The 26,979-nt window shown below is 61.6% G+C and overlaps 1 protein-coding gene across 1 annotated transcript; it reads right to left on the bottom strand.

The window, feature by feature from the left end:
• Nucleotides 1-6,327: 6,327 nt before the first annotated feature.
• Nucleotides 6,328-8,553, bottom strand: LOC128898473 (basic proline-rich protein-like). Its single transcript, XM_054172529.1, has one exon. The coding sequence runs from the start codon at nucleotides 8,551-8,553 to the stop codon at nucleotides 6,328-6,330; it is 2,226 nt and encodes a 741-aa protein (XP_054028504.1).
• Nucleotides 8,554-26,979: the final 18,426 nt, after the last annotated feature.

Genomic DNA, 26,979 nt, shown 5'->3' with positions numbered 1-26,979 from the left:
CAGCCTTCCACAGCTCCTTGGCCTGAATAATTGATGGTTTCATCAGCCTGTTGCCAGAGGAGGACAGAGGTGTGGTGCCCTCTGCAGAGCAAGCATCTCCCGGGAGAAGGAAGAGCCAGGGGAGCCTGGGGCGGGCAGGGAGCCTCTGCAGAGGGCAAAGTCAATTAACCTCCCATCAGCTGGGCAGCCAGCTGCAGCTGCCAGCTGTGCCTGGGCCCAGGCCACCCCTTGAGCCCCTGCAGTTTGCCTCTGCAGCTAACCAGAGGAGGCTGTGGGCAGGGATCCTGACCCCCCAGGTCCCTCCCTGCCTGGCTGCCCTCAGCCCCCAGCCTGCAGCGCTGCCTGGGGCTGCTGTGGCCAGAGTGCAGCCCCTGGCACTGGGATGTGTTCAATCCAGCAGGGGTTTAGGCAGCAGTAGGAGCAGGATAGTGCCCCTGTGATCCAGGAGGAGGCAGTTAGAGAGCTCCTCAGCTGCTTGGATCCCCACAAGTCCATGGGACCAGATGGGATCCATCCCAGGGTGCTGAGAGCTGGCAGATGAGCTCCAAGCCTCTCTCCATCATTTACCACCAGCCCTGGCTCACTGCAGAGGTCCCAGAGGACTGGGAGCTGCCAAGGTGATGCCCATCCACAAGCAGGGCTGGAAGGAGGAGCCAGGGAATTCCAGGCCTGGCAGCCTGACCACAGTGCCAGGCAAGGTCATGGCACAGGACATCCTGAGGGCAGTCACACAGCACTCACAGCATGGCCAAGGGCTCAGGCCCAGCCAGCAGGGATTCAGGCAGGGCAGGGCCTGCCTGACCAACCTGATCTCCTTCCATGCAGCTCCAGCCCTCTGCTCCTCCTCCTGGCCCTGCTCTGGACACCTTCCAGCCCCTCCAGAGCCTTCCTGGCACAGAGGCTCCAGAGCTGGCCCCAGAGCTGCAGCTGTGGGCTCAGCAGAGTGGAGCAGAGGGGCAGAATCCCCTCCCTGGCCCTGCTGGCCACACTTCTCTTGCTGCAGCCCAGGCTCTGCTTGGCTCTCTGGGCTGCAAGTGCTCCCTGCTGGCTCCTGCTGAGCTTCTCCTCCCCCAGCACCCCCAGGGGCAGCCTGGCTGTGTCCCTGGGCAGCCTGCTCTAGCTGGAGCTGTCCCTGCTGCCTGCAGGCAGGGACAAGCTGCCCTTGGAGGCTCCCTCCCAGCCCCGAGCACTCTGTGGGACTAGCACCAGCAGTGCTGCTCTTGCCCACAAATACTGAAGCTCCTCTTCCTCCTCTCCACTCCCTGTCCTCTCCTCTTCCTCCCAAAGCCCTTCCATGCCTCTGGTAGTTCCAGCCTGGTTGTGCACTGCATTGGATAGAGCCACAGAGCTGCCAGGGCTGGAAGGGACCTCAAGGCTCAGCCAGCCCCTCCTGGGCAGCAGCCTCTGCCTCAGGTCTGAGCTAAAGGACACTGAGGGAGTCACCTCCTGGGGGGTGCTGAGCAGCCTGCAGCACAGTCACAGAGGGCTGGAAGGGACCCTCCAAGGTCACCTTGCCTGAGCCTCCACCTGCAGCAGGCTGCCCAGGGTCACCTTCTCACCCTGCTCAGTGCTCTCTCCGCTGTGCACAGGGGGCTGCAGCAGCTGCAGCAGCAGAGCTCAGCAGGGCTGCCAGTGCAGAGCCCCTTGGGCAGGCAGCACAGAGAGCCTGTGGGAGCCTCCCAGAAGCAGCCCAGCACCTCCCCCCCTCCTGTCTTCCCCACACCCTGCCCCCTGCAGAAACCACTGTGGGGATCCTGGAGCTCCAGGTGACCAGGGCAGGACCTGTGGTTCCCTTCCCCCCCCCCTCCAGCCCTTGCATGTCCTCAGAGCATCGAAGCACAGAGCTGCCAGGGCTGGGAGGGACCCCAGCCCCAGCCCCCTGCCCTGGGCAGGGACACCTCACACCACAGCAGGTTGCTCACAGCCACCTCCAGCCTGGCTGCAAACACCTCCAGCCAGGAGGCTTCCACCACCTCCCTGGGCAGCCTGGGCCAGGCTCTCACCACCCTCCTGGCCAACAGCTTGAGGGTGCTGAGGGTCGGGGGGGGCCTGGGACATCTGTTGCTCCTGGCCCAGGACATGCTCCCAGCAGCCCTGACAAGCACCAGGAGCAGTGCCTGGAGGGCTGTGCAGGGACAGAGGGAGGCAGGGGACAGCTGAAGGCTGTGCTGCTGCTGCTGCTGTGCTGGTGAGCAGGTCCCAGCCCCACTGGGGGGCAGCAAGATTAATGGAGCTGTGCTGGCCTGGGGCTTGCTTGGGGCACCAAGGAGAGGGAGAGCTGGCAGGGCAGCTGGGCTGGGCTGTGCAAGGAGCCCATCTCATTAGGGGATGATTAATGGCCGTTGGTGAAGCCATTAATTAGTCATCTGGACAGGAAGCTGAAGCAATACCCAGGCTGCTGCCAGGCTATAGCCTGGCCTTGCACAAGCAGGGGAGCAGGGGGGGGAAGCCAAAAGGTCTCTTCTCAAGCCCAAGCTTCCAGAAAGGAGAGGAGAGAAGAACACAAAACCAAGGGGGTCTGGGGGGGGCTGAGGGGGCAGCTAGGAAGGGGTGGGGGGGCTGAGGGGGCAGCTAGGAAGGGGTGGGAGGGCTAGGGGGGGTGGGGCTTGCATGCCCTGGTCCTGTCTGGTCTCCTCTGCAGGGTCTCTAAGATCACCTGGCTGCAAGGGGAGCTCTGCACCACGACTGAGGGCTGCTCCTGGTCTCTGCAAGTGCAGCCCTGAGGACAGGGGGATTGCATCCCCCCCCTCCCAAACCCCCCCAGGCCTGGCTCTTGTTGGGAGAGGAGAGTTGGATCCACCCTGCTGCAGGAGTGGACTGCAGCAGCAGCAGCAGCAGCAGCAGCAGCAGCAGCAGGCTGTGAGTATGTGCTGGGTGCTCAGCTCAGGCAGCCCTGAGAGTGTGATGGATGGAGGGCAGCAGAGCCTCAGGGCCTTGGAGTGGCAGCAGAGGCTGGCACAGCTGCATGGAGTGCTGCAAGGGCTGCAGCACCTGCAGGCTGGCCCTGGAGGCTGCCCCTGGCACAGAGCTTCCCCAGCAGCTGCAGGCAGCTCCCCATGCCAGGCTGCCCCTGGCACAGAGCTTCCCCAGCAGCTGCAGGCAGCTCCCCATGCCAGGCTGCCCCTGGCACAGAGCTTCCCCAGCAGCTGCAGGCAGCTCCCCATGCCAGGCTGCCCCTGGCACAGAGCTTCCCCAGCAGCTGCAGGCAGCTCCCCATGCCAGGCTGCCCCTGGCACAGAGCTTCCCCAGCAGCTGCAGGCAGCTCCCCATGCCAGGCTGCCCCTGGCACAGAGCTTCCCCAGCAGCTGCTGGCAGCTCCCCATGCCAGGCTGCCCCTGGCACAGAGCTTTCCCAGCAGCTGCTGGCAGCTCCCCATGCCAGGCTGCCCCTGGCACAGAGCTTCCCCACAGCTGCAGGCAGCTCCCCATGCCAGGCTGCCCCTGGCACAGAGCTTCCCCACAGCTGCAGGCAGCTCCCCATGCCAGGCTGCCCCTGGCACAGAGCTTCCCCACAGCTGCAGGCAGCTCCCCATGCCAGGCTGCCCCTGGCACAGAGCTTCCCCACAGCTGCAGGCAGCTCCCCATGCCAGGCTGCCCCTGGCACAGAGCTTCCCCAGCAGCTGCAGGCAGGATGGATGGGATGGGATGGATGGGATGGGATGGATGGGATGGGATGGGATGGGATGGGATGGGATGGATGAATGGGATGGGATGGGATGGGATGGGATGGGATGGGATGGGATGGGATGGGATGGATGAATGGGATGGGATGGGATGGATGGGATGGGGATGGGATGGGATGGGATGGGATGGGATGGGGATGGGATGGGATGGGATGGGATGGGATGGGATGGGATGGGATGGGATGGGATGGATGAATGGGATGGGATGGGATGGGATGGGATGGATGGATGGGATGGGATGGGATGGGGATGGGATGGGGATGGAATGGGATGGATGAATGGGATGGGATGGATGGGATGGGATGGGATGGATGGGATGGGATGGGATGGGATGGGATGGGATGGGGATGGGATGGGATGGGATGGGATGGGATGGGATGGGATGGGATGGGATGGGATGGATGAATGGGATGGGATGGGATGGATGGGATGGGGATGGGATGGGATGGGATGGGATGGGATGGGATGGGATGGGATGGGATGGGATGGGATGGGATGGATGGATGGGATGGGATGGGATGGGGATGGGATGGGGATGGGATGGGATGGATGAATGGGATGGGATGGATGGGATGGGATGGGATGGGATGGGATGGGATGGATGGGATGGGATGGATGGGATGGATGGGATGGGATGGGATGGGATGGATGGGATGGGATGGATGGGATGGGATGGGATGGATGGGATGGGATGGATGGGATGGATGGGATGGGATGGGGATGGGATGGATGGGATGGGATGGGATGGATGGGATGGGATGGATGGGATGGGATGGGATGGATGGGATGGGATGGATGGGATGGATGGGATGGGATGGGATGGGATGGATGGGATGGGATGGATGGGATGGGATGGGATGGATGGGATGGGATGGGATGGGATGGGATGGGATGGATGGGATGGGATGGGATGGGATGGGATGGGATGGGATGGGATGGGATGGATGGGATGGGATGGGATGGATGGGATGGGATGGGATGGGATGGGATGGGATGGGATGGGATGGGATGGGATGGATGGGATGGGATGGATGGGATGGGATGGGATGGATGGATGGGATGGGATGGATGGGATGGGATGGATGGGATGGGATGGGATGGGATGGATGGGATGGGATGGGATGGGATGGAATGGATGGGATGGGATGGATGGGATGGGATGGATGGGATGGGATGGGATGGATGGGATGGATGGATGGGATGGGATGGATGGGATGGGATGGGATGGGATGGGATGGATGGGATGGATGGATGGGATGGGATGGGATGGATGGATGGGATGGATGGGATGGGATGGGATGGGATGGGATGGGATGGGATGGATGGGATGGGATGGATGGGATGGGATGGATGGGATGGATGGATGGGATGGGATGGGATGGATGGATGGGATGGGATGGGATGGATGGGATGGGATGGGATGGGATGGGATGGATGGATGGGATGGGATGGGATGGATGGGATGGGATGGATGGGATGGGATGGATGGGATGGGATGGATGGGATGGGATGGATGGGATGGATGGGATGGGATGGGATGGATGGGATGGGATGGGATGGGATGGGATGGGATGGATGGGATGGGATGGGATGGATGGGATGGGTGCAGGCTGGGGTGAGTGCAGCTGGGGGTGGGTGCAGGCTGCGGTGGGTGCAGCCAGGGGTGGGTGCAGGGTGGGGTGGGTGCATCTGGGGGTGGGTGCTGGCTGGGGTGGGTGCAGCCGGGGGTGGGTGCAGGCTGGGCTGGGTGCAGGCTGGGCTGGGTGCAGCCGGGGGTGGGTGCAGCCAGGGGTGGGTGCAGGCTGGGGTGGGTGCAGCCGGGGCTGGGTGCAGCCCGGGGTGGGTGCATTCCGGTGTGGGTGCAGCCAGGGGTGGGTGCAGCCGGGGCTGGGTGCAGCCCGGGGTGGGTGCATTCCGGGGTGGGTGCAGCCGGGGCTGGGTGCAGCCTGGGGTGGGTGCATTCCGGGGTGGGTGCATTCCGGGGTGGGTGCAGCCGGGGCTGGGTGCAGCCTGGGGTGGGTGCATTCCGGGGTGGGTGCATTCCGGGGTGGGTGCAGGCTGGGGTTGGTGCAGCCGGGGTGGGTGCAGCCGGGGGTGGGTGCAGGCCGGGGTTGGTGCAGCCGGGGTGGGTGCAGGGTGGGGTGGGTGCAGGGTGGGGTGGGTGCAGCCGGGGGTGGGTGCAGGGTGGGCTGGGTGCAGGGTGGGGTGGGTGCAGGGTGGGGTGGGTGCAGGGTGGGGTGGGCGCATCTGGGGGTGGGTGCAGGCCGGGGTGGGTGCAGCCCAGGGTGGGTGCAGGCTGGGGGTGGGTGCAGGCTGGGGTGGGTGCAGGGTGGGCTGGGTGCAGCCGGGGCTGGGTGCAGCCGGGGTGGGTGCATTCCGGGCTGGGTGCAGCCGGGGGTGGGTGCAGGCTGGGGTTGGTGCAGGGTGGGCTGGGTGCAGCCGGGGGTGGGTGCAGCCGGGGCTGGGTGCATTCCGGGCTGGGTGCAGCCGGGGCTGGGTGCATTCCGGGGTGGGTGCAGCCGGGGTGGGTGCAGCCGGGGGTGGGTGCATTCCGGGGTGGGTGCATTCCGGGCTGGGTGCAGCTGGGGGTGGGTGCAGCCGGGGTGGGTGCATTCTGGGGTGGGTGCAGCCGGGGGTGGGTGCATTCAGGGGTGGGTGCAGCTGGGGGTGGGTGCAGCCGGGGGTGGGTGCAGCCGGGGCTGGGTGCAGCCGGGGGTGGGTGCATTCCGGGCTGGGTGCAGCTGGAGGTGGGTGCATTCCGGGCTGGGTGCATTCCGGGGTGGGTGCATTCCGGGCTGGGTGCATTCCGGGGTGGGTGCATTCCGGGGTGGGTGCAGCTGGGGGTGGGTGCAGCCGGGGCTGGGTGCAGCCGGGGGTGGGTGCATTCCGGGGTGGGTGCAGCTGGGGGTGGGTGCAGCCAGGGGTGGGTGCATTCCGGGGTGGGTGCAGGCTGGGGTGGGTGCAGCCGGGGGTGGGTGCAGCCGGGGGTGGGTGCATTCCGGGCTGGGTGCAGCTGGAGGTGGGTGCATTCCGGGGTGGGTGCATTCCGGGGTGGGTGCATTCCGGGGTGGGTGCAGCCGGGGGTGGGTGCAGCCGGGGCTGGGTGCAGCCGGGGGTGGGTGCAGCCGGGGGTGGGTGCAGCCGGGGTGGGTGCATTCCGGGCTGGGTGCAGCTGGGGGTGGGTGCAGCCGGGGGTGGGTGCAGCCGGGGTGGGTGCAGCCGGGGCTGGGTGCAGCCGGGGTGGGTGCATTCCGGGCTGGGTGCAGCTGGGGGTGGGTGCATTCCGGGGTGGGTGCAGCCGGGGGTGGGTGCAGCCGGGGCTGGGTGCAGCCGGGGGTGGGTGCATTCCGGGCTGGGTGCAGCTGGAGGTGGGTGCATTCCGGGCTGGGTGCATTCCGGGGTGGGTGCATTCCGGGCTGGGTGCATTCCGGGGTGGGTGCATTCCGGGGTGGGTGCAGCTGGGGGTGGGTGCAGCCGGGGGTGGGTGCAGCCGGGGGTGGGTGCATTCCGGGGTGGGTGCAGCTGGGGGTGGGTGCAGCCAGGGGTGGGTGCATTCCGGGGTGGGTGCAGGCTGGGGTGGGTGCAGCCGGGGGTGGGTGCAGCCGGGGGTGGGTGCATTCCGGGCTGGGTGCAGCTGGAGGTGGGTGCATTCCGGGGTGGGTGCATTCCGGGGTGGGTGCATTCCGGGGTGGGTGCAGCCGGGGGTGGGTGCAGCCGGGGCTGGGTGCAGCCGGGGGTGGGTGCAGCCGGGGGTGGGTGCAGCCGGGGTGGGTGCATTCCGGGCTGGGTGCAGCTGGGGGTGGGTGCAGCCGGGGGTGGGTGCAGCCGGGGTGGGTGCAGCCGGGGCTGGGTGCAGCCGGGGTGGGTGCATTCCGGGCTGGGTGCAGCTGGGGGTGGGTGCATTCCGGGGTGGGTGCAGCCGGGGGTGGGTGCAGCCGGGGCTGGGTGCAGCCGGGGTGGGTGCAGCCGGGGTGGGTGCATTCCGGGCTGGGTGCAGCTGGGGGTGGGTGCAGCCGGGGGTGGGTGCAGCCGGGGCTGGGTGCAGCCGGGGGTGGGTGCAGCCGGGGGTGGGTGCAGCCGGGGTGGGTGCATTCCGGGCTGGGTGCAGCTGGGGGTGGGTGCAGCCGGGGGTGGGTGCAGCCGGGGTGGGTGCAGCCGGGGTGGGTGCATTCCGGGCTGGGTGCAGCTGGGGGTGGGTGCAGCCGGGGGTGGGTGCAGCCGGGGCTGGGTGCAGCCGGGGTGGGTGCATTCCGGGCTGGGTGCAGCTGGGGGTGGGTGCATTCCGGGGTGGGTGCATTCCGGGCTGGGTGCAGCTGGGGGTGGGTGCATTCCGGGGTGGGTGCATTCCGGGGTGGGTGCATTCCAGGGTGGGTGCATTCCGGGGTGGGTGCAGCCGGGGCTGGGTGCAGCCGGGGTGGGTGCAGCCGGGGTGGGTGCAGCCGGGGGTGGGTGCAGCCGGCGGTCTGTGCAGCCAGGGGTGGGTGCAGGCAGGTCGGGGCACACAGGGGAGGGCTCCCATGGGCTCCTGCCAGGGCTGCTGTGCCCGCAGGGGCCGAGGCAGAGGCTCCCTGCGGAGCCGGAGCCTGGCAGGCGGTGCTGAGCCGCCCCGGGGCAGGGCCACAGCGCCCGGGGCCGGACAGCAGCTTCCTGCCGCTCCGCAGCTCCTCCGGCCCGGGGCTGCCCCAGGCGCAGCGGCTGCGCCCCGCAGCCCCCCGCAGTCGCTGCCCTGCAGCCCGGCCGGAGGCAGCTGCGGGGCCGGGCTGCTGCCGCGGGCTCGGCCTCAGCCTGCTGCCCCTGCCGGCAGCAGCGACCCTGGGCTGCCCCGGGGAGCCCTGCGGCACAGCCAGGGGAGCAGGGTGGGCTGGGGGCATGGAACAGGGAGTGGCAAGGGATGGGATGGGATGGGATGGGATGGGGTGGGATGGGATGGGATAGGATGGGATGGGGTGGGATGGGATGGGGTGGGATGGGGTGGGATGGGGTGGGATGGGATGGGGTGGGATGGGGTGGGATGGGATGGGATGGGATGGGATAGAATAGGATAGGATTATCCAGGCTGGAAAAGGCCTCAGAGCTCATCCAGTCCAACCTCTCTCCCAGCACCATCTGAGCAACTCAGCCATGGCTCCAAGGGCCTCAGCCAGGCTCTTCCTGAGCACCTCCAGGGCTGGGGACTCCACCACCTCCCTGGGCAGCTCATCCCAGTGGCCAATTCCTCTTGCTGGGAAGAACTTTCTCCTCCCCTCCAGCCTCAACCTCCCCTGGCACAGCTGCAGACTCTCTCCTCTTGTTCTGCTGCTGGGGGCCTGGCAGAAGAGCCCAACCCCCAGCTGGCTACAACCTCCCTGCAGGGAGTTGCAGAGAGCAAGAAGGTCTCCCCTGAGCCTCCTCTTCTGCAGGCTAAGCAACCCCAGCTCCCTCAGCCTCTCCTCACAGGGCTGTGCCCCAGACCCCTCCCCAGCTTTGTTGCCCTTCTCTGGACACCTTCCAGCAGCTCAACCTCTTTCCTACCCTCAGGAGCCCAGAGCTGGGCACAGCACTCAAGCTGTGGCCTCAGCAGTGCTGAGCACAGGGCACAAGGACTTCCCTGCTCCTGCTGGCCACACTCTGCCTGACCCAGGCCAGGCTGCCCTTGGCCTTCTTGGCCCCCTGGGCACACTGCTGGCTCATGTTCAGGCAGCTGTCAATCAGCACCCCCAGGTCCCTCTCTGCCTGGCTGCTCTCAGCCCCTCTGTCCCCAGCCTGTGGCACTGCCTGGGGTTGCTGTGGCCAAAGTGCAGCCCCTGGCACTGGGACTTGTTGAATGCCATCCTGTTGGCCTCTGCCCATCTGTCCAGTCGGTCCAGGTCCCTCTGCAGAGCCCTTCTGCCCTCTGACTGACCAACATCTGCCCCCAGCTTGGTGTCAGCTCCAAACTTGCTGATGCCTGACGCAATCCCCTCATCCAGATCATCAATGAAGTTATTGATCAGGCTGGGGCCCAGCCCTGCTCCCTGGGGCACACCACTGGTGCCTGGCTGCCAGCTGGCTGTGGCACCATTCACCACCACTCTCTGGGCTCAGCCTCCAGCCAGTTCCTCACCCAGCTCAGAGCTGCTGTCCCAGCCAGGGGCTGACAGCTTGGCCAGGAGCTTGCTGGGGGGATGGTGGCAAAGGCCTTGCTGGAGCCCAGGCAGACTCCATCCACAGCCTGCCCCACAGCCACCAGGCAGCCCCCTGGGCATGGAAGGAGATCAGGTTGGAGAGGCAGGACCTGCCCTGCCTGAATCCCTGCTGGTTTAACAAAGCCAAGTCCTGGGTGCTGAGCCTGGGGCACAGCCACCCCAGGAAGGCTGCAGGCTGGGGGCAGAGGGGCTGGAAAGTGGGCAGCAGAGCAAGCCCTGGGGGTGCTGGGTGGCAGCAGCTGGAGAGGAGGCAGGGGGTGGGCAGGGGGGCAAGGAGGGCAGCAGCAGCCTGGGCTGGAGCAGCAGTGGTGTGGGCAGCAGGAGCAGGGCAGGGATTGTGCCCAGGGCTTGGGCTCTGCTCCTAGGAGGGGGAAAGGCTTCACACATCCAACCTAAGCCTCCCCTGGGGCAGCCTGAGGCCATTGCCTCTCCTCCTGGCCCTTGTTGCTTAGGAGAAGAGACTGACCCCCCGAAGGAGCTGCAGAGAGCAAGGAGGTCTCCCTCAGCCTCCTCTGCTCCACACTCCCCACCCCCAGCTCCCTCAGCTGCTCCTCCCCAGCCCTCTTCCCCAGACCCTTCCCCACCTCTCTTGCCCTTCCCTGGCCCTGCTCCAGCTCCTCAAGCTCCTTCTGGCAGCCAGGAGCCCAAAGCTGAGCCCAGCCCTCAAGCTGTGGCCTCCCCAGTGCTGAGCCCAGGGGCACAATCCCTGCCCTGCTCCTGCTGCCCACACCACTGCTGCTCCAGCCCAGGCTGCTGCTGCCCTCCTTGCCCCCCTGCCCACCCCCTGCCTCCTCTCCAGCTGCTGCCACCCAGCACCCCCAGGGCTTGCTCTGCAAGTACACTGCAGTGGAGCCCCAGGGTCCTCCCCAGGTCCCCCAGCAGTGCTGGCACAGCCTCAACCTTCCCCACAGCACTCAAGCTGGGACGGAGCCACCCAGGCTGCTTCCTCCCCGCCGTTGTGCAGGGCGCGGCAGAGCTGCGCTGCCGCCGGGACCAAGCCTCAGCTCCGCTGTCCTCGGAGGGGTGCTGCAGGTTCCTCCAGGGGCACACCTCTGCCCAGATGTTCACGCTGCCTCCTGCCTTGCCTGCCAGTTTCATCAGGCCCTTTGCCAGCCTATAAATCCTGCCTGCCCTCCCCGGGGGGGTGATGGAGGAGCCGTGCTGCAGCCCCGGCCCCGGGCAGGGCAGGAGCCGCGGGCGGAGATTTAGCTGCCGTGCAGACAGCGCAGTTACTCTTCCCGGGGAGCAGCAGGGCTGGCACTGCTGCCCAGATTTATGGGTGGCCAGATGCTCCTGCCCTGGCACTGCTCCCCAGCTCACCCCTGCTCAGCTGCAGCGCTCCTGGGCTCTGGCTCTCTGCTTTTGCCTCCCCGAGCTGGGAGAAGAGCTCTCGGTGAGGAGAGGACTCCGGCAGCCTCCTCTGCCAAGAGCTGTCCCAGGCCCAGGAAGTGCTTCTGAAGCGGAACAGAGGCTGGGAGGGAGCAAGCTCACATCCTTCATCTGCCTGTGCTCAGGTGAGAGCAGCCCCAGGGAGGAGCAGCTGGCAGTGCTGCTGGGCAGCAAGCTCTGCAGGGGGCAGCAAGGTGCCCTGGGGGCCAAGGAGGCCAAGGGGGTCCTGGGGGCATCCAGCAGGGCCAGGGAGGTTCTGCTCCCCCTCTGCTCTGCCCTGCTGAGACCTCCCCTGCAAGATTGCCTCCAGCCCTGGGCTGCCCAGCTCAGGAGGGACAGGGAGCTGCTGCAGAGAGGCCAAGGCAGGCTGCAAGGCTGCTGAAGGGACTGCAGCACTGCCTGGGGAGGAGAGGCTGAGAGCCCTGGGGGTGCTGAGTGTGGAGAGCAGAAGGCTGAGAGGGAGCTGAGCAATGGCTCTCAGGAGCTGAGGGCTGGGGGGCAGGAAGGGAGGCACAGGGACAGCCTCTGCTCACTGTGCCCTGGCACAGGCCAAGGGGCAAGGGATGGAAAGTGCAGCCCAGGAGCTTCCAGCTCAGCATCAGGAGCAACTTCTTGGCTGGGAGGCTGCCAGAGGCCTGGAGCAGGCTGCCCAGAGAGGTTGTGGAGTCTCCTTCTGTGGAGCCTCTGCAGCCCTGGCTGGCTGTGTTCTGTGTGCCCTGGGCTGGATCCTCTGCTCCTGCTCTGCCAGGGGCTGCCACTGGAAGCTCTCCAGGGCTCCCTTCCAGCCCCCAGCATCCTGGGAGCCTGGGGTCTCCAGAAGTCCCTTCCAAGCCCTGAAAACCTCTGACCCTGTGAGCTGACCCTGATCAAGCAGCCTGTAGGGACCGCAGGAAAGAGCCTTGAGGAGTCCAGGGGCAGCTGAAGTGGCAGAGAATATGATCAGCCCAGGGCAGCGCTGCCAGTGACAGGTCCTGCTGATTTAAGAGGCTCCTGACTGTAAAACTGGGCCAGGATATAATTCAGCAGGGGCTTTGATTCATCTGGAAAAGATTTACACTCCAGGCTTTAAATGAAGTTAATTAAGTGTCTCCCTACATTACCACACAGCAGCTCCCCCGAGCTGCCTCTGCCCCTGCTCAGCTTCCCAACGCAACTTCAGCATCTTCCCTCTCTTCCTCGCTTCCTCCCTCCCTCGCTTCCTCCCTCCCTCCCTCCCTTCCTCTTTCCCTCCCTTCCTCTCTCCCTCCCTTCCTCTCTCCCTCCCTTCCTCTCTCCCTCCCTTCCTCTCTCCTTCCCTTCCTCTCTCCCTCCCTTCCTCTCTCCCTCCCTTCCTCTCTCCCTCCCTTCCTCTCTCCTTCCCTTCCTCTCTCCCTCCCTTCCTCTCTCCCTCCCTTCCTCTCTCCCTCCCTTCCTCTCTCCCTCCCTTCCTCTCTCCCTCCCTTCCTCTCTCCCTCCCTTCCTCTCTCCTTCCCTTCCTCTCTCCTTCCCTTCCTCTCTCCTTCCCTTCCTCTCTCCCTCTCTTCCTCTCTCCCTCCCTTCCTCTCTCCTTCTCTCCCTCTCTCCCTCCCTTCCTCTCTCCTTCCCTTCCCCATAGCAAACTCCTGGCCAAGCTGTCAGCCCCTGGCTTGGATGGGAGCACACTGCGATGGGTTAGGAACTGGCTGGAGGGCCGAGCCCAGAGAGTGGTGGTGAATGGTGCCACAGCCAGCTGGCAGCCAGGCACCAGTGGTGTGCCCCAGGGATCAGTGCTGGGCCCCATGCTCTTTAACATCTTTATTGATGATCTGGACGAGGGCATCGAGTCCATCATCAGTAAATTTGCTGACGACACCAAGCTAGGGGCAGGAGTTGATCTGCTGGAGGGTAGAGAGGCTCTGCAGAGGGACCTCGACAGGCTGGGCAGATGGGCAGAGTCCAAGGGCAGGAGATTGAACACATCCAAGTGCCAGGTTCTGCACATTGGCCACAACAACCCCATGCAGAGCTACAGGCTGGGGTCAGAGTGGCTGAGAGCAGTCAGGCTGAGAGGGACCTGGGGGTGCTGGTTGACGGTAGACTGAACATGAGCCTGCAGTGTGCCCAGGCAGCTAAGAGGGCCAATGGCATCCTGGCCTGCATCAGGAACAGTGTGGCCAGCAGGAGCAGGGAGGTCATTGTGCCCCTGGACACTGCACTGGTTAGGCCGCACCTCGAGTCCTGTGTCCAGTTCTGGGCCCCTCAGTTTAGGAAGGAGGTTGACTTGCTGGAACGAGTCCAGAGAAGGGCAACAAAGCTGGGGAGGGGTTTGGAACATAAGCCCTACGAGGAGAGGCTGAGGGAGCTGGGGTTGCTTAGCCTGCAGAAGAGGAGACTCAGGGGTGACCTTATTACTCTCCACAACTACCTGAAGGGAGGTTGTAGACAGACGGATGTTGGTCTTTTCTCCCAGGCGGCCAGTACCAGAACAAGAGGCCACAGTCTCAGGCTGTGCCAGGGGAGGTTCAGGCTAGATGTTAGGAAAAAGGTCTATACAGCAAGAGTGATTGCCCATTGGAATGGGCTGCCTGGGGAGGTGGTGGAGTCGCCATCACTGGAGGTGTTCAGGAGGACACTTGATGGGGTGCTTGGTGCCGTGGGTTAGTTGTTTGGGTGGTGTTGGATTGGTTGATGGGTTGGACGCGGTGATCTTGAAGGTCTCTTCCAACCTGGTTTATTCTATGTATTCTCTCTCCTTCCCTTCCTCTCTCCCTCCCATCCTCTCTCCCTCCTGTCCTCCTCTCTCCCTCCCTTCCTCTCTCCCTCCCATCCTCTCTCCCTCCCTTCCTCCCTTCCTCTTTTCCTCCCTCCCTTTCTCCCTCTCCCCTTCTCTCCCTCCCTCCCTCTCTCTCCCTCTCTTGAGAGGTAAGACAATAAGCCAGGCTCTGGGGGAGCCATTTGCAGGCACTTTGAGATCTCTGCCCCAGGAACAGCAGCAAAAAATTGTTCCATTTTTAATTTTTTTTTGGTCATTTTTTTCCATCCAAAGGAAAAAAAAAAAACCTGGGGCAAAGAGCAGAAAAAAAATCAACCACTTGAGGAATTTGTTATTGGGTTTTCCCCCTCTGTTCCCATGGAGTTCTGGCCCTGATGAACCCTTCCTTGGGTGGCAGTCAGCCTGGTGCTCCCCTTGCAAATCAGAGGAAGCAAAGCACAGAAGCAAGGAGGTTGGGAAAGACCTCGAAGGAATCAACTGAAGACCTTTGCCTGCATGCAGAGGAGGATGCAGCTGACTGATCTGCCTGGGAAGGACTTGCAGCCTGCTCTCTGGGAAGTTGGCCAGGGGCATTTCTGTGGTAGAGAGAGGTTTAACCAAAATGGAAAATAAAAAGGGGGGGGGGAAGATAAAAGGAAAAAAGGAGAGGGAAAAAAAAGATTAAAGGAAAAAAGGAGAGAAAAAAATAAAAGAAAAAAAAAAAGGAGAGGGAAAAAAAAGATTAAAGGAAAAAAGGAGGGAAAAATAAAAGAAAAAAAGGAGAGGAAAAATAAAAGAAAAAAAAAGGAGAGGGGAAAAAAGATTAAAGGGAAAAAGGAGGGGAAAAAATAAAAGAAAAAAAGGAGAGGAAAAAATAAAAGAAAAAAATGGAGAGGAAAAAAAAGGTTAGAGGAAAAAAAAGGTTAAAGGAAAAATGGAGGGAAAAAATAAAAGAAAAAAGGAGAGGAAAAAATAAAAGAAAAAAAGGAGAGGGAAAAAAAAGGAAAAGAATAAATAGAAAAGGAAAAAAGGGAGAAAATGGGGGGGAAAAAAAGAGGGGAAATATTTACAAAGGGAAAAAAAGAACAAAAGGGGGAAGAAAAAAAGAGAAAGGAGAAAGGAAAAATATGTTAGGAAGAAAACAGAAAACAAAGAGAAAAAGAAAAAAAAAGAAAAAAGAGGAAAAAGAAAGGAAAAAATATTTAAGAGAGGAAAAAATAAAAATGAGAAAGAAAAAAGCAAGAATAAAGAAAAAGGAGGGGAAAAAGGGGGGAAAGGGGAAAAGAAAAAAGGGAAAGAAAAAGGTCAAAAGAGAAAGAAAAAGGAAAAAAGAGAAAGAAAAAAGATTAAAAGAAGAAAAAAAAAGAAAAAATATTAATAAAGGAAAAAAGGAAAAGGGAAAAGGAAGAAAAAGGGAAAGGAGAAAAGTGAAACAAAAAAGGAGGGAAGAGAAAAGAGAAGAAAAAGGAAAAAGAGAAAGGAGAAAAAAAGGGGGAAAAGATAAAAAAGAATAAGAAAGGATAATATTAAAAAAGGAAACAAGAAAAAGAAAAAAGGAGGAAAAAGGAAAAGGAGGAAAGGTGAAAAGTAAAAAAGAAAAATGGGAAGAAAAAAGAGAGGGAAAAAGTGGAAAGAGGGAAAAAGGGGAAAAGAAAAAAGAGAAAGAAAAAGGACAAAAGAGAAAGAAAAAAAGAGAAAAAAAGATTAAAAGGGAAAAAATAGAAAAAGAAACAAAGAAAGGGAAAATAAGGAAAAGGAGAAAAGTCAAAAAGAAAAAAGGGGGAAGAGAAAAGAAAAAAAAAAGGGAAAAGAGAAAGGAGAAAAAAGGAGGAAAAAGAAAACAAAGGAAGAAAAAAGGAAAATATTAAAAAAGGAAAAAAGGGGAAAAAGGAAAAGGAGGAAAGGTGAAAAGTGAAAAAGAAAAACGGGGGAAAAGAAAAAAGAGGAAAAAAGGGGGAAAGGAAAAAAAGAGAAGGAAAAAGGAAAAAAGGGATAGAAAAAGAAAGAAAAAGATTAAAAGGGGAAAAGAGAAAAAAGAAACAAAGGGAAATATTAATAAAGGGAAAAAAGGAAAAGGAAAAAAAAGGAAAAGGAGAAAAGTCAAAAAGAAAAAAGGGGGAAGACAAAAAAGAGAAAAAAAAGGAAAAAGAGAAAGGAGAAAAAAGGGAAAAGAGAAAAAAGGAAGAAAAAAGGAAAAAAGGGAAAAAAAGGAAGAGGAAAGGTGAAAAGTGAAAAAGAAAAACGGGGGAAAAGAAAAAAGAGAGGGGAAAAGAGGAAAAAAAGGGGAAAAAAAGAGAAGGAAAAAGGAAAAAAGAGAAAGAAAAAAAAGAGTAAAAGGGAAAAAAGGAGAAAAAAGAAACAAAGGGAAAATATTGATAAAGGGGAAAAAGGAAAAGGGGAAAAGGGGAAAAAAGGAAAAGGGAAAAAAAGGAAAAGGGGAAAAAAGGAAAAAAGTCAAAAAGAAAAAAGGGGGAAGAGAAAGAAAAAAAAAAGGAAAAAGAGAAAGGAGAAAAAAAAGGGGGGAAGAGGAAGAAAAAAGGAAAATAAAAAAGAAAATAAGAAAAAAGAGGGGAAAAGGAAAAGCAGAAAAGGTGAAAAGTGAAAAAGAAAAACGGGGGGGAAGAAAAAAGAGAGGGGGAAAGAGGAAAAAAGGGGGAAAGAAAAAAAGGAAATTTAAAAATTAAAGAAAAGGAAAAAAGAAAAGGAAAGAAAAAGAAAAAGAAAAAGAAAAAGAAAAAGAAAAAGAAAAAGAAAAAGAAAAAGAAAAAAGTAAAAAGAGAAAGAAAAAGAAAAAGAAAAAGAAAAAGAAAAAGAAAAAGGTAAAAAGAGAAAGAAAAAAGGAAAAGGAGAAAAAATCAAAAAGGAGAAAAAAGAGAAAAAGGAAAAAAGAGAAAGAAAAAAGGAGACCAAAGTAGGGAAAAGGGAAAAAATTAAAAGGGGGGAAGAGAAAAAAGGAAATAAAAGAGGGGAAAAACAGAAGAAAAAGAGAAAAAGAGGAAAGGGAAAAAATGAGAGGGGAAAAAGAGAGAAAAGAAGAAAGAAGGGGAAAAGGAAAAGAAAGGAGGAAAAAGGGGGAAAGGAAAATGCAAAAGGTAAAAAATGTGCCATGATTAAAACCTGATACAACTCAAAGTGCAACCTGAGGAACTGCTCAGAGGCAGCTGGGAGGCAGAGCAGGGCAGGGCCCTGCAGCTCTTTCTGCCACCAGCTCTCTCAGTGCTGCCCCAGGGGGCTCCTGCTCGGAGCCTGGGCAGGGAAGTGCAGCTCCAGCTGCAGCTCTGCCTCCCAGCCCCAGCAGGCTGTGGTGCTGGGGACGTGCAGGGGGTGGCAGGGCAGCAGCCTCAGCTGATCATGGAACCATAGAATCAGTCAGGTTGGGAAAGAGCTCAGAGCTCATCCAGTCCAGCCTGGGACCTCATCCCCAACCCCTCCTGACAGCTAAACCCTGGCTCCAAGTGCCACATCCAAGCCTTGCCTGAACACCTCCAGGGCTGGGGACTCCACCACCTCCCTGGGCAGCTCATCCCAGTGGCCAATTCCTCTTGCTGGGAAGAACTTTCTCCTCCCCTCCAGCCTCAACCTCCCCTGGCACAGCTGCAGACTGTGTCCTCTTGTTCTGCTGCTGGGTGCTGGTGCTGGCAAGAAGGTCTCCCCTGAGCCTCCTCTTCTGCAGGCTAAGCAACCCCAGCTCCCTCAGCCTCTCCTCACAGGGCTGTGCCCCAGACCCCTCCCCAGCCCTGTGCCCCAGACCCCTCCCCAGCTTTGTTGCCCTTCTCTGGACACCTTCCAGCAGCTCAACCTCTTTCCTACCCTCAGGAGCCCAGAGCTGGACACAGGACTCAAGCTGTGGCCTCAGCAGTGCTGAGCACAGGGCACAAGGACTTCCCTGCTCCTGCTGGCCACACTCTGCCTGACCCAGGCCAGGCTGCCCTTGGCCTTCTTGGCCCCCTGGGCACACTGCTGGCTCCTCTTCAGCTGCTCTCCCCCAGCACCCCCAGGTCCCTCTCTGCCTGGCTGCTCTCAGCCCCTCTGCCCCCAGCCTGTGGCACTGCCTGGGGTTGCTGTGGCCAAAGTGCAGCCCCTGGCACTTGGCTGTGTTCAATCTCCTGCCCTTGGCCTCTGCCCCTCTGCCCAGCCTGGCCAGGTCCCTCTGCAGAGCTCTGCTGCCCTCTCACAGCTCAGCTCCTGCCCCCAGCTTGCTGCCAGCTGCACATTCCCTGCTGATGGACTCCATCCCCTCCTCCAGATCATCAATGAAGATATTGATCAGGCTGGGGCCCAGCCCTGCTCCCTGGGGCACACCACTGGTGCCTGGCTGCCAGCTGGCTGTGGCACCATTCACCACCACTCTCTGGGCTCAGCCTCCAGCCAGTTCCTCACCCAGCTCAGAGCTGCTGTCCCAGCCAGGGGCTGACAGCTTGGCCAGGAGCTTGCTGGGGGGGATGGTGGCAAAGGCCCTGCTGGAGCCCTGTCTGCCCCACATCCCCCAGGCAGGGACAGGCTCAGGAGGGGAGGATGAGTGATGGGCAGAGGCAGGCAGTGGGCAGGCAGGGGACAGTGACTGAAGACTTGCTTGATTATTTTAATTTCCTAAACAATCCCAGCCCTGGAGAGGCCTTTAGGCTTCATCTGCTCCACCATCAGTCTGCAGCTATCGCCTCCTCCCCTGCTCTCACCTCCAGCCAGCCCAAAGAGGCTCTGATAGGGAAGTATTGAGATGTAATCAGAGTTTATTGCTTCTGCTGCAGGCTCTGCCCCAGGCTGGGGGGGGAGGGTTTCTCTTTTTCATTAAACTCCCAGGGCTGAGCCTCCCTCCCTGGGATCAAGAGGTGGTTCCTGCCCCCTGCTGCAGAGGGCTGGCCTGGCCTCCCCGGGCAATAAAAAACCTTTCCCTCTAATTTGTTGGCTGATAGAGGACTTCTCATTACTGGAGCAGGGCAGGAGGACTCCTCCTCAGCTGCTCCCCAGCGCTGATCATCTCCCTGCACAGGAGGGGGACTCCACAGCAGCCTCTCCACAGCCCCCCGGGGTGAGCCCAGCACTGCAGCACAGGCACTGAGCACACAGCAGGGCAGAGGCAGAGAGCAGAGCCCCACACCACCCCACAGGCAGCCCTGCCCCTGGCTCTGCTCAGGGGGCTGCTGGAGGGCACTCATGAGCCTGGGTTTGGTTGGGAGAAGCCTTCAAGAGCGCTCAGTCCAACCAGGCTCTGCCTCTGCCCAGGCTGGGGCTGAGCCATGGCCTCAGCACCACAGCTCTGCCTCCCTGAAACACCTCCAGGGATGGGGATTCAGCCACCCCCCTGGGCAGCCTGGGCCAGGCTGGGAGAGCCCTTGCAGGGAAGAAGTTTCCTAGGATAGGATAGGATAGGATGGGATGGGATGGGATGGGATGGGATGGGATGGGATGGGATGGGATGGGATGGGATAGGATAGAATAGAATAGAATAGAATAGAGTAGAATAGAATAGACCAGGCTGGAAAAGGCCTCAGAGCTCATCCAGTCCAACCTCTCCCCCAGCACCATCTGAGCAACTCAACCATGGCACCAAGGGCCTCAGCCAGGCTCTTCCTGAACACCTCCAGGGCTGGGGACTCCACCACCTCCCTGGGCAGCTCATCCCAGTGGCCAATTCCTCTTGCTGGGAAGAACTTTCTCCTCCCCTCCAGCCTCAGCCTCCCCTGGCACAGCTGCAGACTGTGTCCTCTTGTTCTGGGGCTGGGGGCCTGGCAGAAGAGACCAACCCCCAGCTGGCTCCAACCTCCCTGCAGGGAGTTGCAGAGAGCAAGAAGGTCTCCCCTGAGCCTCCTCTTCTGCAGGCTAAGCAACCCCAGCTCCCTCAGCCTCTCCTCACAGGGCTGTGCCCCAGACCCCTCCCCAGCCTTGTGCCCCAGACCCCTCCCCAGCTTTGTTGCCCTTCTCTGGACACCTTCCAGCAGCTCAACCTCTTTCCTGACCCCAGGAGCCCAGAGCTGGGCACAGGGCTCCAGCTTCCCTTCAGCCCTTGCTTCCTGGGTGGTTGCCAGCTCGCCATGGTGCTTGCCTCCACCTCACTCCCAGCAGGGACCTCCAGTGCAGTGTCCCCAGCAGCAGGGTGCTGTGCTCCCCTCCATGCATGGCAGCTGCCAGGCCTGGCTGAGCTCCACCACTTCTGCCCTGCTGCTCTGCAGGTGTTGCAGCTCCCACCTCTGAGCCCCAGGCAAAGGCCAAGCCCCTGCACCGAGCCTGATGCTGGCAGGGGGGTCATGGCCACCCCAGGGTGCAGTTCTCTGCTGTAAGGGGCAAGATCTGCCCAGGGCTCTCACTCCTGCTGGTGCCCTGCAGAGCCAGCATGCTGCAGAGCAGCCAAAGCCCAGCCCAAGCCAATGGCCAAGAGGCTCAGCAGGACACTGCTGGCCCCTGCTGCTGTGGCCAGGGCTGAAGCCTTGCCCAGGGCAGCAGCTCAGTGGGGCTGCAATCAGCCTCTGGGCCTTTGGGTGGCCACCTGGGTTGGAACAGGCTTCAGCTCACTACTGAGGGCTGGATGGGCCACTGGGGCACCACTTGGGTCTGGGACAGGCCACTGGGGCACCACTTGGGTCAGGGACAGGCCACTGGGTCACCACTTGGGTCAGGGACAGGCCATTGGGTCAGCACTTGGGTCTGGGACAGGCCACTGGGTCAGCACTTGGGTCAGGGACAGGCCACTGGGGCACCACTTGGTCTGGGACAGGCCACTGGGTCAGCACTTGGGTCAGGGACAGGCCACTGGGGCACCACTTGGGTCAGGGACAGGCCACTGGGGCACCACTTGGGTCAGGGACAGGCCACTGGGGCACCACTTGGGTCAGGGACAGGCCACTGGGGCACCACTTGGTCTGGGACAGGCCACTGGGGCACCACTTGGGTCTGGACCAAGCCCCCGGCCCCTGGGTCAGCACTTGGGTCTGGAGCAAGCCCCTGGCCCCTGGGTCAGCACTTGGGTCTGGAGCTGGCCCCCTGGCCCCTGGGTCAGCACTTGGGTCTGGAGCTGGCCCCCTGGCCCCTGGGTCAGCACTTGGGTCTGGAGCTGGCCCCCTGGCCCCTGGGTCAGCACTTGGGTTTGGAGCTGGCCCCCTGGCCCCTGGGTCAGCACTTGGGTCTGGAGCTGGCCCCCTGGCCCCTGGGTCACTGCTTCTCTCCCCCTCCCCAGCTCCCATCCATGAGCTGCTGTCTCCATGCCAGCAGGCTGGGGGTGGTCAGCAGCCAGGAGCCCCAGGCAGTGCTGCACAGGCAGAGGTGGCTCATGCCCATGTGCAGCTCAGTGGCCCCAGGGCTGCACCCCAGGCAGGCAGGGAGGATGCCCAGGGGTTTGCAGCCCCCATGCCCGAGGCAGCTCTCCCCTCCATGCTCCTACCCTGCGGCTCTGCCACCCTCTAGTGGGTTACCTCCAGAGCTGCCCCATGCCACCCAGGCCAGTGCCCCAGAGCCACAGATGGCAGAGCCTGGCAGTGAGCAGCTCCCTGCTGCTGTGCCTGAGGGTGCAGCCCCCCTCAGCTGCACACCCACAGCTTGCAGCAGGAGGGAAGGGACCCCCAAGGGCATCCTGTGCAAGCCCCTGCAGGCAGCAGGCACAACTCCAGCTGCAGCAGGCTGCCCAGGGCCACAGCCAGGCTGAGCTTGAAGGGATGGAGCCTGCAGCACCTCCCTGGGCAGCCTGTGCCAGAGTCTCTCCAGCCTCCCTGTGCAGAACTTCCTCCTGAGCTCCAACCTACCTCTGCCCTGCTCCAGCTCCAGCCCCTTGCTGCTCCTCCTGTCCCCACAGCCCCTTCTGTACTTGAGTCCTGTGTCCAGCTCTGGGCTCCTGAGGGTAGGAAAGAGGTTGAGCTGCTGGAAGGTGTCCAGAGAAGGGCAACAAAGCTGGGGAGGGGTCTGGGGCACAGGGCTGGGGAGGGGTCTGGGGCACAAGGCTGGGGAGGGGTCTGGGGCACAGCCTGTGAGGAGAGGCTGAGGGAGCTGGGGTTGCTTAGCCTGCAGAAGAGGAGGCTCAGGGGAGACCTTCTTGCTCTCTGCAACTCCCTGCAGGGAGGTTGGAGCCAGCTGGGGGTTGGGCTCTTCTGCCAGGCCCCCAGCAGCAGAACAAGAGGACACAGTCTGCAGCTGTGCCAGGGGAGGTTGAGGCTGGAGGGGAGGAGAAAGTTCTTCCCAGCAGGAGGAATTGGCCACTGGGATGAGCTGCCCAGGAAGGTGGTGGAGTTCCCAGCCCTGGAGGTGTTCAGGAAGAGCCTGGATGAGGCCCTTGGTGCCATGGTTGAGTTGCTCAGATGGTGCTGGGGGAGAGGTTGGCCTGGATGAGCTCTGAGGACTTTTCCAGCCTGGTTAATTCTATTCCCTTCCATCCCATTCCATTCCATTCCATTCCACACCTGTCCCCAGCTTGGTGTCCTCCCCAGCTGCCTCAGCACCCCTGGGTGTATCCCATCAGGTCCCATGGACTTGACCACTCCCTTCCCTTCCCTTCCCTTCCCTTCCCTTCCCTTCCCTTCCCTTCCCTTCCCTTCCCTTCCCTTCCCTTCCCTTCCCTTCCCTTCCCTTCCCTTCCCTTCCCTTCCCTTCCCTTCCCTTCCCTTCCCTTCCCTTCCCTTCCCTTCCCTTCCCTTCCCTTCCCTTCCCTTCCCTTCCCTTCCCTTCCCTTCCCTTCCCTTCCCTTCCCTTCCCTTCCCAACAGTCCCTCCCCAGGCTGCCTGCAGCTGCCCTGCAGATACTGAGCTGCAGCTCTGAGGCCTCCCTGGAGCCTTCTCTCTCCAGCAAGAGGAATTGGCCACTGGGATGAGCTGCCCAGGGAGGTGGTGGAGTCCCCATGCCTGGAGGGGTTCCAGAGGGGGCTGGCAGAGGGGCCTGCCCCAGGCCCACTGATGAGCACAGGGAGAAGCTGCAGCCTGCAGCCCCAGCAACCTGCACCCCCAGCTGCCTGCAGCCCCAGCTGCCTGCAGCCCCAGCAGCCTGCAGCCCCAGCTGCCTGCAGCCCCAGCTGCCTGCAGTCCCAGCAGCCTGCATCCCAGCTGCCTGCACCCCCAACAGCCTACAGCCCCAGCAGCCTGCAGCCCCAGCTGCCTGCAGCCCCAGCAGCCTGCAGCCCCAGCTCCCTGCAGTCCCAGCAGCCTGCAGTCCCAGCTGCCTGCAGCCCCAGCTCCCTGCAGCCCCAGCTCCCTGCAGTCCCAGCAGCCTGCAGTCCCAGCTCCCTGCAGTCCCAGCAGCCTGCAGCCCCAGCTGCCTGCAGCCCCAGCAGCCTGCAGCCCCAGCTGCCTTCAGCCCCAGCAGCCTGCAGCTCCAGCTCCCTGCAGTCCCAGCTGCCTGCAGTCCCAGCTCCCTGCAGTCCCAGCTGCCTGCAGCCCCAGCTGCCAGCAGTCCCAGCAGCCTGCAGCCCCAGCAGACTGCAGTCCCAGCAGCCTGCAGCCCCAGCTGCCTGCATCCCAGCAGCCTGCAGCCCCAGCTGCCTGCACCCCCAACAGCCTACAGCCCCAGCTGCCTGCAGTCCCAGCAGCCTGCAGCCCCAGCAGACTGCAGTCCCAGCAGCCTGCACCCCCAGCTGCCTGCAGCCCCAGCTGCCTGCATCCCAGCTGCCTGCAGCCCCAGCTGCCTGCATCCCAGCTGCCTGCAGCCCCAGCAGCCTGCAGCCCCAGCAGCCTGCAGCCCCAGCTCCCTGCAGTCCCAGCTGCCTGCATCCCAGCAGCCTGCAGCCCCAGCTGCCTGCAGCCCCAGCAGCCTGCAGCCCCAGCTGCCTGCATCCCAGCAGCCTGCAGCCCCAGCTCCCTGCAGTCCCAGCTGCCTGCATCCCAGCTGCCTGCAGCCCCAGCTGCCTCCTCCCCAGCAGCCTGCAGCCCCAGCAGCCTGCATCCCAGCTGCCTGCAGCCCCAGCTGCCTCCTCCCCAGCTGCCTGCAGCCCCAGCAGCCTTCAGCCCCAGCAGCCTGCAGTCCCAGCTGCCTGCAGCCCCAGCTGCCTGCATCCCAGCTGCCTGCAGTCCCAGCAGCCTGCAGCCCCAGCAGCCTGCAGCCCCAGCTGCCTCCTCCCCAGCTGCCTGCATCCCCAGCAGCCTGCATCCCAGCTGCCTGCATCCCCAGCAGCCTGCATCCCAGCTGCCTGCAGCCCCAGCTGCCTGCATCCCAGCTGCCTTCAGCCTAAGCAGCCTGCATCCCAGCTGCCTTCAGCCCCAGCAGCCTGCAGCCCCAGCTGCCTGCATCCCAGCTGCCTTCAGCCTAAGCAGCCTGCATCCCAGCTGCCTGCAGCCCCAGCAGCCTGCAACCCCAGCTGCCTGCATCCCAGCTGCCTTCAGCCCCAGCAGCCTGCAACCCCAGCTGCCTGCATCCCAGCTGCCTTCAGTCCCAGCAGCCTTCAGTCCCAGCAGCCTGCAACCCCAGCTGCCTGCATCCCAGCTGCCTGCAGCCCCAGCTGCCTGCATCCCAGCTGCCTTCAGCCTAAGCAGCCTGCATCCCAGCTGCCTTCAGCCCCAGCAGCCTGCAGCCCCAGCAGCCTGCATCCCAGCAGCCTGCAGCCCCAGCAGCCTGCAGCCCCAGCAGCCTGCATCCCAGCTGCCTTCAGCCCCAGCAGCCTGCAGCCCCAGCAGCCTGCATCCCAACAGCCTGCAGCCCCAGCAGCCTGCAGCCCCAGCTGCCTGCAGCCCCAGCAGCCTGCAGCCCCAGCTGCCTGCAGCCCCAGCAGCCTGCAGCCCCAGCTCCCTGCAGCCCCAGCTGCCTGCAGCCCCTGCTGCCTCCTCCCTTGCCCATGGCCTCCTCACTTGGAAGTTTTTCTCTCCCCTACTTTCTTTTCTCACTTGCAGGAAGGAGAAGAAGCCAAACCCAACCCCGAGGCTGCCCTGGGGAGTGGCTGTGCAGCAGCAGTGAAATGCTGTCAGCAGCTCCTGGCAGAGGGGAGAGGAGCAGCTCCTCATTAACCTCTCCTGGAGGTGCTGCTGCCTCCCCCCCAGACCACTCAGCAGATCTCTGCTCGTTAGTGGCAGCCAGCAATTAATATTAATGGACTGAGAGCAGAGCTGAAGCAGCCTGGGAGCCCTCTCTTGCCTATTAGCAGCCCAGGAGTGCAGCACTGCTCAGGGCCTGATGCCCTGCAATGCATTGCAAGGGGCCAGGGCTCTGCCACAGCTCCAAGGGGAATACACAAAGAGGTTTTCACCTCCTGAAGCCATCTGCAGGCCCCCCCCAGGCCCTGCTCTGCCTGCTGCAGGGTTTAGGTAGATTGAGTCAGCTGCTGCATTGCAACTTCTGCTCTGGTTTCAGGCAGGCACAGAACCATTTTGGTTGGAAAAGGCCTCCAAGGGCACCCAGCCCAGCACCAACCCAGCCCCAGCATGGGCACCAAGCCCTGGCCCCAGGTGCCATGGGCACAGCTTGCTGCAGCCCCTCCAGGCATGGGGACTGCACCACCCCCTGGGCAGCCTCTGCCAGGCCCTGACCACTCTGGCAGCAAAGAGGCTCAGGGGAGACCTCACTGCTGTCTACAGCTCCCTGCAGGGAGGTTGGAGCCAGCTGGGGGTTGGTCTCTTCTCCCAGGCCCCCAGCAGCAGAACAAGAGGACACAGTCTCAAGCTGTGCCAAGGAAGGTTGAGGCTGGAGGGGAGGAGAAAGTTCTTCCCAGCAAGAGGAATTGGCCACTGGGATGAGCTGCCCAGGGAGGTGGTGGAGTCCCCAGCCCTGGAGGTGTTCAGGAAGAGCCTGGATGAGGCCCTTGGAGCCATGGTTGAGTTGCTCAGATGGTGCTGGGGGAGAGGTTGGACTGGATGAGCTCTGAGGCCTTTTCCAGCCTGGTTAATTCTATCCTATCCTATCCTATCCTATCCTATCCTATCCTATCCTATCCTATCCTATCCTATCCTATCCTATCCTATCCTATCCTATCCTACCCCATCCCATCCCATCCCATCCCATCCCATCCCATCCCATCCATCCCATTCCATCCCATCCCATTCCATCCCATCCATCCCATTCCATCCCATTCCATCCCATGCTATTCCATCCCATCCCATCCCATCCCATCCCATCCCATTCCATCCCATGCTATTCCATCCCATCCCATCCCATCCCATCCCATCCCACTGCTGCCCCCAGCTTGGGCCCTCCCCAGCTGCCCCCCTGGCTGCATCCCAGCAGGTCCCCATGGACTTGAGCACCCCCAGGCTCTCCAGCAGGGCACCAGCCTGACCTTCACTCCCCAGGGGCAGCTCCTCCTTCCAGCCCCTCCACTGCCTCCCTCCCTGCTGGGGCTGCAGCTGGAGCCCTGGCCAGGGAAGGCTGAGGTGAAGCAGTGATGGAGAGGCTCAGGTCAGCTGCAGCCAGGCTCTGCCTCCTGAGGGGAGCAGCTCCCCTGCAGGCTGGGCTCGGCAGGGGGCTGTGCTGTGCCTCCCCAGCAGGCAGGCAGGGCAGGCAGGGCAGGGCAGGCAGGCAGGGCAGGCAGGGAGGGCAGGGCAGGCAGGGCAGGCAGGCAGGGCAGGCAGGACAGGGCAGGCAGGGCAGGCAGGGCAGGCAGGGCAGGCAGGCAGGGCAGGCAGGGCAGGCAGGCAGGACAGGGCAGGCAGGGCAGGCAGGGCAGGGCAGGCAGGCAGGGCAGGTCAGGCAGGGCAGGCAGGGCAGGCAGGCAGGGCAGGGCAGGCAGGGCAGGGCAGGCAGGGCAGGCAGGGTGGGCGGGCAGGAGAGGGCAGGCAGGGCAGGCGGGCAGGACAGGGCAGGCAGGGCAGGCAGGGCAGGGCAGGGAGGCAGGTCAGGCAGGGCAGGGCAGGCAGGCAGGCAGGGCAGGGCAGGCAGGCAGGGCAGGCAGGGCAGGCAGGCAGGGCAGGGCAGGCAGGGCAGGCAGGCAGGGCAGGGCAGGCAGGGTAGGCAGGCAGGGCAGGCAGGCAGGGCAGGTCAGGCAGGTCAGGCAGGGCAGGCAGGCAGGGCAGGGCAGGCAGGGCAGGCAGGGCAGGTAGGGCAGGCAGGCAGGGCAGGCAGGCAGGGCAGGCAGGGCAGGCAGGCAAGGCAGGCAGGGCAGGCAGGCAGGGCAGGCAGGGCAGGGCAGGCAGGGCAGG

The sequence above is a fragment of the Dryobates pubescens genome, chromosome 24 (genome assembly GCF_014839835.1).
Source record: "Dryobates pubescens isolate bDryPub1 chromosome 24, bDryPub1.pri, whole genome shotgun sequence".
Taxonomy (NCBI): domain Eukaryota; kingdom Metazoa; phylum Chordata; class Aves; order Piciformes; family Picidae; genus Dryobates; species Dryobates pubescens.
Note: the sequence above shows the minus strand (reverse complement) of the source record. Positions and strands in the feature narration are given on the sequence as shown.

Excerpts from the sequence above, each read along its gene's own strand:
- LOC128898473 (XM_054172529.1), bottom strand. The coding sequence starts at position 8,553 with ATGCCCCCAGCCCACCCTGCTCCCCTGGCTGTGCCGCAGGGCTCCCCG.